Source organism: Rhodamnia argentea, chromosome 7 (assembly GCF_020921035.1).
Source record: "Rhodamnia argentea isolate NSW1041297 chromosome 7, ASM2092103v1, whole genome shotgun sequence".
Taxonomy (NCBI): Eukaryota; Viridiplantae; Streptophyta; class Magnoliopsida; order Myrtales; family Myrtaceae; genus Rhodamnia; species Rhodamnia argentea.
Genome location: NC_063156.1, coordinates 7,497,711 through 7,510,952, shown reverse-complemented (window position 1 = coordinate 7,510,952; position 13,242 = coordinate 7,497,711). Strand labels below are relative to the sequence as shown.

At 40.6% G+C, this 13,242-nt stretch overlaps 2 protein-coding genes across 2 annotated transcripts; both read right to left on the bottom strand.

Moving 5' to 3' along the window:
• Positions 1–16: 16 nt before the first annotated feature.
• Positions 17–1,355, bottom strand: LOC115746801 (protein LURP-one-related 10-like). The gene is made up of 3 exons (XM_030682720.2): positions 888–1,355; positions 275–505; positions 17–187 (listed from the first exon to the last, which is right to left on the bottom strand). Exons 1-3 carry the CDS (start codon positions 1,155–1,157, stop codon positions 17–19), a joined length of 672 nt encoding a protein of 223 aa, XP_030538580.1. The 5' UTR covers positions 1,158–1,355.
• A 123-nt stretch (positions 1,356–1,478) lies between these two features.
• On the bottom strand, positions 1,479–2,598 carry LOC115746866 (protein LURP-one-related 15-like). Its single transcript, XM_030682805.2, has 3 exons — positions 2,294–2,598; positions 1,927–2,157; positions 1,479–1,785 (listed from the first exon to the last, which is right to left on the bottom strand). The coding sequence occupies exons 1-3, from the start codon at positions 2,543–2,545 to the stop codon at positions 1,639–1,641; spliced, it is 630 nt and encodes a 209-aa protein (XP_030538665.1). The 5' UTR covers positions 2,546–2,598; the 3' UTR covers positions 1,479–1,638.
• Positions 2,599–13,242: the final 10,644 nt, after the last annotated feature.

Here is a 13,242-nt window from a genome sequence, read left to right as displayed (position 1 = left end):
AGAAGACTGAAAAGAGCTAAGTGTGAATACAAGAAAAGGAGTGCTTTGCCGCGAAGGTGTCTTCGTTGGTCTCTTCAAGGATCGCCACAAGAGCAACGATAAGAGCGTAATCTACGTTAGGGTACACGGTTATGCCGAACGTGTCCTTTCCGGGCACAACGCTTTGCGCCTTGTGATCCTTATGCATCTACGGCAAAACAAAACACGGTTAGCAGGCGCTGCTTAATCTTCGGACATCGCTACAATGCATACAGATCGGTTTATCCAAGCTTACTTGAGCAATGACTGTAGTGTTGTTTCCAGCATATATGGTGCACGACCGTTCCAACCAGCTTCCTTTGACCTTAAAGTCGCAAGTTCCTTCTTTGGTGTTGGCTGCTAGGAACACATCTATCTCTGTCCCGTGCATTTGCAATATCGACGACTTCTTGGCCGTGAATATCAAGTCGTCGGAGCCTGAGCTGTCGCCTCTGTAAGCTTGCCATCTCCTATGAGCAGTCAAAATCTGATCGACCGCACAATCGCCGAGTCAACAATCATCAACCATTGCCATTATGTAAAAAGAAACAAAAATCAAGTAATGCCGAGTTTAATGTTGTTCATAGCAATCTCTGATCTGATGGTTAAGAACGTCAAATTTTCTTCTTCTTTTTACAATAATTCTGTGTCTAAAGCATGAAAATGCTTCAACAACATGGAAACTGTCTTCTGAGAGAGGACTAACAAATTTCAGCGTCAAACAATTGGGCAGAGATTTCGTAAGTCGTTCATGTCGTGGCGTAAGTTAATGAGACGCTTAGAAAATGCATTGGATATGTAAACTAACATAAAACATTATTCATGAAGAAAAAAGTCGAGGAGGATTTGAACTTCAATGATTGATGAACCTTCTGTTGGAGGGAAACGACCGCATTGCTTGCGGCGTCATTCAAGACGAGGTGTTCGTGGATGCTACTGGAGGAACCCTTGACTCTGAACACGGCGTTGCCATTAACATCCGTGACCGAGAACCCGCCTTCGGCGACGGCGACGAGTTTCCTCGCAACGACGAGATCAACCACGTAAGGCGTACAAAATCTCTGGCTCACGACTGCCACCGGGTTCACCAACGGGGCATAGGTTGTCTCGGATGCCATCATCAGAGACTGATCGTTCATTTTTCCCTTTTGTCTGTGCGAATGCGGCAACAGAAAATGGATCTGGGTGATGGTGTTTGAGCCTTTCCTTTTGAGGAACTTGTGCTTTGAGCAGTTTCTTGATCTATCGGATCGTGAATCGCACGGTTCTAACACATCGGTGCGGCGTCCGGGATGCAATAAGGATGTGTGCTCAGTTGTAATATTTCATAACTATCCTTTCCGTTTTCCATCTTTTGATCTCAAAGCAAAGCATACGTGTTTGCAGAGATTCAAGGTCGAACCTGAATCTATATTAAGGTTCTTTTTGTTGCCGCTTTAACAAATCCTAATGAAATAGAGTATCACATAGGCGCACAGCAATTATCATTAGCAATGCATTTTACAGCTCACGGATCTCCTATTATTTTGTGATCGAAATGACATGATCACGATATCGAATTCAGCCAACATGGGCATACGATACATAAGGTGACCTCAAGAAAGGCTGAGGGGCTTAGGATCAATCGCCGCCGTGGTCGTCCTTGTTGATTCCGTCTAGAATCACGATGATTGCGGCGATGAACGCGTAGTCGACATTGGGGTACACCGTCACCATGAACTTGTCCTTCCCAAGCAAGACACTCTGGACGCTGTGCTTCTTGTGCATCTGCGATTTCGAATGAATTGGTCATGCTCAAAGACTCCGATAAGTTCGCCAGACACTGGATCTAGCTTTACCAATAACAAGATCTTGAAAAAGTCGAATTAAACTATATTGCTGAGTGAAAATTTCGATCAAATGACGTACTTGGGCGACTATGCTGTTGGATTCTCCGGCATAAATGGCGCAGGATCGCTCGGACCAGCTTCCTTCTATGCGGAAATCGCAGACGTGCCCGTTGGTGGTGTTGGTGGACAGAAACACATGGAGTTTAGTCTTCAACTGGATCATCGCAGAGCGCTTCACCGTAAAGATCAGATCTTTCGGGTCGGTGCTGTCTCCTCGGAAAGCTTGCCACCTATCGTGCGCGCTCATGATCTGCAAATGGAAACCATGGCATTGAAAAATCTGCTGTGCAGACGTCGCTCTATGCCTACCGATACCGACGGACAAAGCGACGAGCAAAGCAATATAGGGATGCCGAACCCGGAGGAAATATGTGTACACATCGAACCTTCTCTGTCAGAGTCATGAGCGGGTTCCCGGCAGCGTCGACCAAGACACGGCGGTCGTGGATGCTGAAGACGTGCCCTTTGACCTTGAAAAGGATGTTGTCGGCGGCGTCGGTGACCACGAAGCTGCCGTCCGTAAGGGACATCACTTTCCTCACGATTGCAAGGTCCAGGACCTGCGGAACACAGTACTGGGGTCCGACTATCGCCACCGATTGCGGTTGCGACGTCGCCGGTTGGGGTTGCGGCATCATTCTATCTTGTATTCGGGTGTGCCGGAGAGAGAGAGGGGTTTCGAAGCGACACGGTGAATCTGATCCGATGGTTTAGGATCTTTTTATTGTCGTGACAAGGCGAGGGGGGGTGTGGTGGGGGGTCGACTGCGTAGCGTACGCAATGTGGTGGTCACGTATGAAACCAGTGAAGCTGCGATCTTTTGCGCTTATTTTTTCTGTCTTTTTTTTTGTCGAGACTTTCATTCGGGTGCCTAAACTTAGAAGCAGAGAAATAAACTGGTCCCCATTTATTTTGCGAGAAATAAATAATTACAAACATATATTATCGCCAAAAAATATTTTCATTATCTATGAAGATGTTATCGATGACTAATTAGTTTGAGCAACACAAGAGATCGTTTTTAGAAAATAACTTTAAAAAAATCATTTTTTACTAAATAAATGGAGCAACGGTGTCTGAACTCCTCCCTGTAAATTGGGCCAATCATATTTCATAAGAACCAATGAATTAACACTGGACTGGCCTTTTGAAAAAAAAAAAAAAAACAAGCCCTTTTGCAAGTTTTTGTAACCGTGATGTTATGTTCAAACCAATAAATTTTTTTAAAAGAAATAATAGCAATACATTTTTAAACCTTTCAATTGTACCAATTAAATCATAAATTTTTGATCATTTATCAAGATAGTTCATCCGGCCAATTTTAGCCGGTAATCGCCGCCATAGACATCAGCCGTCCTATGTGGCATGATAGGTCTTACCTTTTTTTGGTCAAAAGCCAGTCCTACATTAGTTTATATGTATATAAGAAGGGAAAATTGTTCCAAAAGTCCTAAATGTATTGCACTTTTGTCGGTTCACTCATACACCTTTTCAATTTTTGTCAATTAAGTCCATTCGGTTAATTTTGACAGGAAATCGATGACGTGGGCACCGACTATCCTCGTGGTACGCCTAAGGCCGACGTGGAAAATTTTATAACAATATTTCAATATTTTTTATTTCTTTTTTGCTTTTTTTCCTTTATTTTTTATTTTGTGGGTTTTTTCGCCTCTACGCCTAAGACCATTGTTGCTGTAGGCGAGTCTGGCATCGCCCAAACCATCATGGCCTTGCCCAATGACCGGCGAGGACTTGGCGACGCTCGCCGACCGATGAGGAAAAAAATAAAAAATTTTAAAATATTATTATAAATTGTACAGGTCCGTGTTGGATGGGCGACGTCCACGTGAGTGATTTCTTGTCAAAATTAGTCTAATGAGCTCAACTGGAAAAAAGAAAAAATGTTTAAAATTGAATTTAGAATGTTTGGACAATTTTCCCATATTGGATGAAGTGACCCGAAAGGAGCCAAGAGGATTTGATGCTCAGTTAAGAACACTAAGAGAAAAAGATAGCCGGATGTCGTTACGTGATTGGTGGTGGGGATGGCCCAAATTTGCGGTTTGGCAGCATCTAAAGGCAGAAGAAGATCGCACGAGGATCGGAACAAGCTGAAGAGGGCATATTCTTCGGGCGAAGTGGACAAAGATATTCTCTATTGTCGACACGGTATATTATCCCCAAGTGGTCAGATATTTGTATCGTATTGGTATAGGTTTGTAATCAGGGCTAAATGTACTGTATTTATACTAATTCTGTGCTAAACTTTTAAATTTTGACTAGTTAAGTCCTAATTTTTTTGACAATTTGCTAATGTGATTCATCCGATCACTTTAACCGGAAACCGCTAAAATAGATACAAGCCATCGTACTTTGCATGGCCGCGCTGATGTAAACTATTTTTGTATTTTTTTTGTTATTATAAAATAAATAATTAAAAATTCAGAGAATAACAATAATCAATTACGAAAATCGTCCGCTACAGCACCTGCCGTGCCATATAGGACCGTCATTGTCAACATGTGATATTTGACTCAAAATTGACCGGATGGACCGTAATGATAAATTTTCAAAAGGTTTAACGCTTAGTCGATCAATATTAAATATTTAGGACTTAATTGACTCACGTATCATGGATTTTGGACTTTTTTTTTCACAATTTCGGCGGTCTTGACGTTGATGTCTTCAAAATGGCGTAGTTACGAATTTTGCCTTCTATTGACGACGAGTCCCTCGTCAGAGGCGGCAATGATCTTTTGCTGACAAAGGTTTGGCAGGGTACAGTAATATTTGGGTTGCACTAAGTAATGGGCCTAGGCCCGATAGCTATGTACTTGTGGATCTTCTCAGCTCTATTGCCTTTGAGCAAGGCCCTATGCGAAATGGCAAGCATGGCCTTAGACTTATATTGCTGGTAGGTTTGATAGTTTGACCACGAGATCTACCATGTTTATTCGCGACCCATCTCGATGAGAGGATGAATTTAGAGGCGATTGCCGATTTTCTATGGATCTGTGGTGTTCCATAGATTGGCTTGGACTCTCCCAAGTCCTTACATTGCGCGACGATGGGATTTAAAAAAAAAATGGTTTCGGCCTATTAGTGCATGGTCGGGTGACATGTGCGTAAGTGTATAAGCTTCAAACTCGCCACCAATCTTTGAGGAAAGTATATTAAAAACCTCGTTGAATAGTGGGAGAAGTCGCACGACTCATACGGAACCCGAGATTTGAGAATGGGGACTCAATTACGCCAATGTTGTTATTGAAGCCCTTTCAGTACCTAAGTTAAATGATTTCTCTAATCGGGAGTACATTTAGATGATTTGGGGTGAGGAGAGTCTTAAAATCTAGGAATTCATGCAGATGAGAATATCAAACATATCAAACACAATCGGTAAAGAAGTACGCAATCAAGAATCCAAACATGCTGATAAAATGCATGAAATCATTGTATGGCATACCTAGTAAAGCCCTAATGGCTTAGAGAAAGGGTATTTGGAGTTTGGGAATAATTTGGAGACAATCCCACCATAAGGGGTGAAATTATCATTTTGGAAAAGACACATAAGAGTTTGGAGATAATTTGCCCATGAGAGGCAAAAGTGTCATTTTGAAAAGATTCGGAACCGGAAGCATCATAAATGGGTTCAACCCATTTTTTGACATTTTTCGGGAAATTTAGGAACGATTTGCCCGATAAGGGCAAAATCTTCATTTTAGGATTGAGGCAATTTACCCTTAAGGGGTAAAATCATCATTTTAAAAAAGAATCGGGAGACAAAATCGCCAAAAACAGGATTCGACAATCAAAATGGCCCATTTCCTAATTTTGGAAATTTTCCTTCATTTTTTTAAATTTTCTTTATGATTTTTTTTTTATGAAATTTTAATTTTTTTGGATTTTTTAAATCATTTTTAATTTTAAAAAATAGTATCCTTATCGGGTCTGGTTGACCCAGCCCAAGCCTCGCAGGCACTCGGCCCGGACCATATGAATCCCGAATCGGTCTAAGCGAAACGACGCCGTTTCTATTTTTATTTTTTTCGAATTTTCTGATTTTTTTTTCTATTTTCTAATTCCGCTATCAAAATTGAGACACGTGGCTGGTCCACGGCTCTACGATCCACCAATCATATCTAGGTCAGTCCGGCGACGTGGCTAATCGGGGGCCGTCCTATCTGGACACTTTTATTTTCTTAAAAATGAATTTTTATTTTCTAAAAAAGATTTTCTTTTGAATTTTTGAAATTTGAACGGACGATCAGAATGATGACGCATGGCCACACCTAGACCATACGATCACAAAATATTTTTTAAATTTTCGAAAATCAAAATATTTTTGAAAAAAATTATTTTTTATTTTGAAAAACTCATATCTTGATATGTAGCAAGCTCTCCACCATCGGATCAGTTTTGTATTTTTAAACTGTTATAACGGATGTGCTGACGTTTAAGCCATGTGGCACCACGTCATCGTTGACTGGTCAACGAAGGTTGATCGGTCAACGGACTCATCAAAGAAGACGGTCGGCGCGAAACACCAACACCTCGCCAGAAGACATAATCCGATGTAAAAACAGCCCCGGGGCTCCATGATCTCGACACAAAACTAGTCCTCTATTGGGGCTAACAATACAACCTAGAGGTGGGTGAATAGGTTGTTTGAAAACTTTGAGAAACATTTGTGAAATAAAATAGGTTCATTTTAAACACCGGGTCAAACATCTGCAGAGATATTATAAAGATGAGGTCAGCAGATGTTTGAGCTACTGTAAGAAGAATGCCTGCTAAAGTGTATAAAGATCACAAGGAATAAGAGCACACAAAACAACATGTGATATAAAAAAGATTTGATAAGCAGATGTTTTACAAAACATTTTCTAAACGTGTGCAAGACTAGGTAAAAGATCAAGTAAAAAGCAAGCACACATCTAGGGAAACATCATAAACATCAAGTACCCCTCTAATAATGAGCAGCAATGGTGCCCACTTGCCCCCGATTCTCTCTCCTTTTTTCATTTTTGTTTTTTCAATTAATATTTTAGCTTTTTTTAGTTTTAAAATCCGATCTAATAAAAGCTTAAAGAAGAAAAAATAAAATAAAAAAGCCACCTAAGAGAGAGAAAATAATTTTTAAAATGTCACATCAATATTTTTTGTTAGACAAATTGATGGTGTTAGCGGAAGGACTTGATTGCATCAATTTGACAAGTTTTAGGACTTTATTCCATGTCTTGAAAGTTTTCGGACTCAATTGCACTTTCGCGACAAAATTTAGGACTTCTAATGAACTCGTCCAATTCTTATTTAAATAAAATTAAAAAAAAAACTAAAAAAACTAAAATATTAAATTTAAAAAGCTAAAATAGAAGGAAAAAAAAAAGGAAGGAGGGCAAGGCAAGGCAGGGCCTCGCCGGACCTAGGCGAAGGCAGCTGGTGCTTGCCAGCCTGGAGTCCACGTGGAATTCCAACCTGTGCTGATTGTGTTTTTATGGCTTGTTGTTCTTTCTTCTATCTTCCGCATGCGGCAAGTATAAGTAATAAAAGATTAAAAAAGAACGCGAGTAGGTGTTGCCCTAGGACATCACAGGCCTTAAATATTGTTATGCGGAACAAGCGATCGAATGATAAATATACAGAACAAAAAAATAAATCGGACACCGGATGTACGCGGTTCGATCGTATAGACCTACGTCGACGGGAAGATCAGTAACAAATTCTACTATAGAACAAGCGATACATAGAGATTACAAACCACGCTCGAGTCGCTCAAATACCCTCGGTGTTTCCAATGCCCCAATTACATCCAATAACACATAGTATTTAGCCTTGCAATTCCTTACGAAATAATCTCTCAATCTCGCAAAATAATTAAACAAACAAATCTTACGACAAGATTTTCATGGCTTGAACACAAACTTCATGAAATGTAATTTACGGGTAAGCAATCGTGGATAACACACACCAATAACATCTGCTCACATGAACTTGACGTGCGACCACAACTTCAGTGGCAGAACAGGGTGTGAAATATCCACTCAGCAGCCCAATGCCACTTTGACCCAAAAAATATACTATGTATCACCATCAGAAAGAAGTGCAAAACTGGCTTGAAGATATCCGCAATATTGGAGAAGGGAACAAAGTCCAAGGAGATCTGGTTAATCTTGGACTTCCCTCTCTCTTTTAAATCTTCTTGACGGACTTTAGCTCCAAGAATCCGACGTTATCTTGCACTCCTTTGCCGAACAGAATTCATCCACGGTTTCCATCAAGATAGATTTCCGTGATATTGAAAACAAATCTTATCTTTAATTTCATGATCAAGAAGGGATGTTGCAGGTTGAAACGCCCCGCCATCAAAGCCAAATCCACCTCTGCCCCCAATGTGACTGGAAATGCCAAGATGAGAGAAGCCTCCGGTGCAGCTAGAATACGAGTTTGTTCACTAATGGAGGTACATTCATGAAAATTGGGCTGCAATGGCTTCCAAGAAGCATCAAAGAAGCAGTCTTGAAGCTGTGAGACTCGGTCTCGCTATCCTTCGAGGAAAAAAAAAAAAAGCGCAGGGTTAGCGAAGGCCATAGGATTAATCGTGGAATTAGTCCCACCCAAGTTTGGCCCTTAACGCACAACACAGGTTTTGTATTTGCGACGTTCCTTCTTGGGCTTCCTCAACACCACAGCCACCCATATCACTTCCAGATCTCGATTGAAATGCGTCGCCCAGATCTGGGCGGACCTCACCGGCCCCGTTGGCCGACGAGAGTGGACCACCCTCGCTCGGGGCCGACGACCTCTGCTGTCCCGTCTGGCGATAAGCGGCCCTGCCTTGTCTCGCCCTCCTCTTTTTTTTCTTTGCTTGTGTTTTATATTTTTTAAATTTAATATTTTAGTCTTTTTTAGTTTTGTTAATTTGATTTAAATAAGAATTAAAAAGAAAGTAATAAAATTCTACGTAGAATAGATAAATTAATCTAATAATGCCACGTTAGCATTTTTTATTAGAAAAATTGATGGTATTCGATCTCACCAATTTAATAAGTTTTAAGCCTCAATTGTATTTTCTGTAAGTTTTATGACTCAATTGCATTTTCTACAAGTTTTAGGACTCAATTGACACATTACACAAATTATTTCATTGTCAGCTGTACTATGGTTTCTTCCTCAACGTTTGTGCGACGAGACAATTTCGCACTTTGCACTCTCACCTCGGTCTGGGTATGAGTTTTCCTAAATTTGATTAAATATAGAAGTGTCTTAGGGAGATGGTTCAAGCTAGGTATGAGGTCACAAGAAATGCATTGCTTGAAAATGAGTCAAAATGGGTTAAATATGTTTCTCTTGATCGGATTATTTTAGACCAATCCAAACCCAATCCGACATACCCGTTTGACGGATTTAAATATTACTGATTATAAAATGTCCGAATATCTAATCTCGACCCGTGTCAAGTTTAGACGGATGGATAATGGTCGCGAGATTTGGGAAGCCATTGTAATCTAGAAAATGGGACAACAGGGTTGATTTCGGAAGCTTAAGGGGATGGAAGAAAACAAAGGCAAAAAAAAAATTTCGGCAATAAAACTAGAGTAGGGCACAGGAGTTAAATGAAAGTTGATGTCATCCATTGCATAATCGCGATATAATCAGTGTCCTCTAATCAACCCCAAGAAGTAAGACAAAGAGGAAAGGATAAAATTCGGAACCTTTCCTCTCTTTTTCCCGCTGATTAGACCAAAAAGAAAAAAAAAATTGTGCTAATCGTCCTGTCAATCACTCGAATAATGCTGCTTGTCTCATCCCATAAAGCATCGGAAAATCGATTGGCCAGCTCTCTATAGGATTTCTTCATTATGATGATCGCATGATATGTGTACCACGACTTTTGATCGAACTAAAGATGGCAAATTCAATTAGCTCGGGGCACGATTGATTCGGGACACATCACATAAATTCGACAAATGAGGAAATTTCACATGATCAAATCGCTTATAGTCTATCATAACCATTAGCTAGACACTTCAACAGAAGTCTTCGCCACATGTACCATTTGGTCTAAGCTCAACTAATCGCATTGCTTTGTACTTTTCGTAATCATATTCTTCGATCTATCGATTATTCAATAGAGTCACGAATTCTCATTTGTTTGGTTAGCAAACAATAACGTTTACTAACTCTATTACAAATCTAAATTAGCGTGGCTTATCGACCTTTCTTTTTACTAATTATTTTCCCAATCTTATCAGAAATCAAAATGATCCGTTTTCTTTAAATGGAATAGTAGAATCGTGCTTGGACAAGGGAAGTGCTACTTTTGTGATGCTTGAAAGCAAATCCCACTCGGGACATTTTCGAAGAACGGTGTCAACTACATGTCTAAATCACGTCTATGTATTAGAATCCACAGTTTCGGACATGGATGGCATCCAATTTTCCTCCATCTAATCAAGTGTGACTAATCAATTCTACCACGTCAATGTACCTATCTCATTCTAGAGGGGAAAATTGTCAAAAAAGCTTTTAAAATTTTTGCACTTTTGTCAATTCAATCATAAACCTTTTAAGTTTGTCAATTCAGTCTTGAAACTTTTCACCTTTTATCAATTAAAGTCCTATTGGTCTAAAATTACTGATATGGACACTACCTATCTTACGTGCTGGCACTAACGTGGAAAATTTATAATGGTACTTTAATATTTTTTTTTATTTTTCTTTTTCCTTTTTTTCCTTTACTTTTTTCCTCCCTCACCCGGCCTCTAAAATGTCCTAAACCTTTTGATAATTTTCCCCATCCTAGAAACTTTGTGGTAGTGGTAGAAAATTTTGCATCAAAAACCCTAAAGAGCATCACCAACTTGCCAATTCCGATCGACCCAGATTCACAATTTACAATTAAGTCGAGAGAGAGAGAAAGATCCCAATCATTCACTCATAAAGGAGGGATCATTGAATTTACAGATAGCTTCGATTTGTTTCTTTTTAAATTTGCTTCATGGGGGCCATGATGTTACGGGAGTAACATTCTGATGTGTCCAAATTCCAATAATCTAATCACTAAAATCGAGATTTAAGGCTTGAGAAATCTGCTTTGAGATCTGCCTCCACTATTAATGGGAAAGGTTCCCTTTTTATAGAGATTCGTTCATTGGATTAAGTGTGGCTAATGGAAACTTTTACCTACTTCCCCATTGCTTTGCCCCTCCCTCTCTCTCTTTGCCCCCCTTCCACAGCCATCCTACATCAACTCATCAACCACTCAATGGCCATGTTCTTGAGCTCCTTCTGTTCACCTCTTTGGTTTTTCCTCTACGAGGTGATTGATGGGGCGTCAATGGAGCTTCTGAATTGACGTCTCTGAGGTAATGCTGCGTGGTGCAATGGAAAAGGGCAATCTCTCGTGTATCTTGCTTTTCTAATGGCCGGGTTCATTCTCGATTTGTTTACTGTAATTTGATTATAATAATAATACTTTGCTCAGTTACATCGTTGTCAAGTGGGGATCAAGTGGAATTCCAGGTAATTCATCAGGCACAATGGTTTTTAGACACAAGAGACAAGCTGATTGGTGTCCAATCCCAGCCCTACAGAAATAAATTAGGAAAGCATGTATGGTTTCGGTTCCGGAATGGATGTTTAAAGAGGAAATGAGTTTAAAGAGGAAATGAGTGTGTGCTCGCGCCGGCGCATGCGCCACTATATTCACTTCTTTACTTTTCACCAAGGATATTGAAACGACCTTTGTTTTTGAGCTGAGTCGGTTTGATAATACGGGATACAAACGTGATGGGCGCCCAATTCGAGTGCAAGGTTGAAAATTTTGGCAACAGAGAACGTCATTGTTGGGTAGCCATAGGTAGACTCACTTTATAGCCGAGTTAACAACTAGTGTCAATCCCTATACATCGGGATTGGCTGGTGTCGTTATAAAGCGTCCTAAGAATACGATGTTTTATTCGTAAAGGGTCCTAAGAATGCGATGTTTCCTACTGAATAGGACGCGCCAAGGCAAAACTAAAGGAGAAAGATTCAAAGCAGATTGATGTCTCATCAGCCTAGGCGACATTTCATTCACGTTTACGTCTAAAACACTCCTCTTTTCTCATAATCCAATTCCTTGACGGAAGGAAGAAAGAAGATTCGCCCGGTTGTATCTACTTTCTGTTATGCGAACGTGAGAACGAACCGTGGCATCTAAGACTCCGAAATAAATTCTAGATACCGACGGGCCAAAGGACACAAAGGTTCAGAAAATAGCAGCTCGATGGATACTGGACATGTCCCATTTCTAACTTTCCATGTCCCAAGACATTTACCTTCGGCTTTGTCGTCCAAGCAAGGCCTTATACAAGGTTGAACTTTTCCTTTACGTTGAGTACCCGGGATCATTATCTTTCGGATTGTTCTTATGTTCTAGGGTTTGGAATTTAAGTTAGGATGAGTGTTCGAGTATTTGATTGAATCTTCTTGTCCTGGCTTGGCAATTATTTACAGGTGAAAAGAAAGTGGTGGCATTGTTCGCCGTGCAAGTGGGTCGTGGCGAATGATGGGCTATGGAAACTTCAGGAATGAGAGGTGACGATAAAGGTGGATTGGCGAGGTACGCAGATTCAGTTTAAAAAATTATGTTTTAGTGAACTATATATTTAATAGTGGGATCGGTACAAGCAACCCGCTGATCTTTCAATATGTGATTGTCTTAATCCCAAAAAATTGTTTGGTATAGTCGGCAATCCTCGAGGAGGGCGGTCGAGGCGTATAACAGTGGCGACGGTAGAAAAGGCGAGGGACCGGGGGCGTCGGAGGGGAGAGTTTTCCACAATCGTAGAAATTTGACGTATGTGAAGGAATAGACAAAACTGAATCACGCATTTTAGACACATGTGAGTAGGGTGTTTTCTCGTGGAATCCAAGAACGAACCCACCGTCCCTCTTGTGTCTCGTTATAAAAACCCGGGCTTCGCAAATGTTATATTGCTATGAGGTTGATGGAGTTCATGAAGTGTGTTACTAACCCTAACCTTTTTTTTTGGTTTAACCTAACCCTAACTTTGGACAGCCATATTTGTGTCCATGTCTTGTTGCATTGGGAAAACAGACAGGATTTTGTTCGTAGCTTAGGTCCGAACTGTATAAAAGAATGAGGCGAGAATGGTCCTCGGCAAGTTTGTGAGGAGCTGTCCTGCCTGGGGACACATCCTTTGGGCGGTCCCCAGCTGAAACTATGCGCCAACTAAGCTTCCATTAAACCTCTCTCTCTGTCCTAATCACTCCTTCAACTCTCTTCTTTCTCTTATAAAAACCCTAGCAAACTTTGCTGCATGACTTACCC

Bases quoted from the DNA above. Each gene is read 5' to 3' on its own strand.
- LOC115746866 (XM_030682805.2), bottom strand. From the start codon at position 2,545: ATGATGCCGCAACCCCAACCGGCGACGTCGCAACCGCAATCGGTGGCG. The intron at 2,158-2,293 runs GTTCGATGTGTA...TTCCATTTGCAG, and splicing joins TCATGACTCTGACAGAGAAG to ATCATGAGCGCGCACGATAG. The intron at 1,786-1,926 runs GTACGTCATTTG...TCGAAATCGCAG, and splicing joins CCAACAGCATAGTCGCCCAA to ATGCACAAGAAGCACAGCGT.
- LOC115746801 (XM_030682720.2), bottom strand. From the start codon at position 1,157: ATGAACGATCAGTCTCTGATGATGGCATCCGAGACAACCTATGCCCCG. The intron at 506-887 runs GTTCATCAATCA...GCGGTCGATCAG, and splicing joins TCGTTTCCCTCCAACAGAAG to ATTTTGACTGCTCATAGGAG. The intron at 188-274 runs GTAAGCTTGGAT...GTTTTGCCGTAG, and splicing joins ACACTACAGTCATTGCTCAA to ATGCATAAGGATCACAAGGC.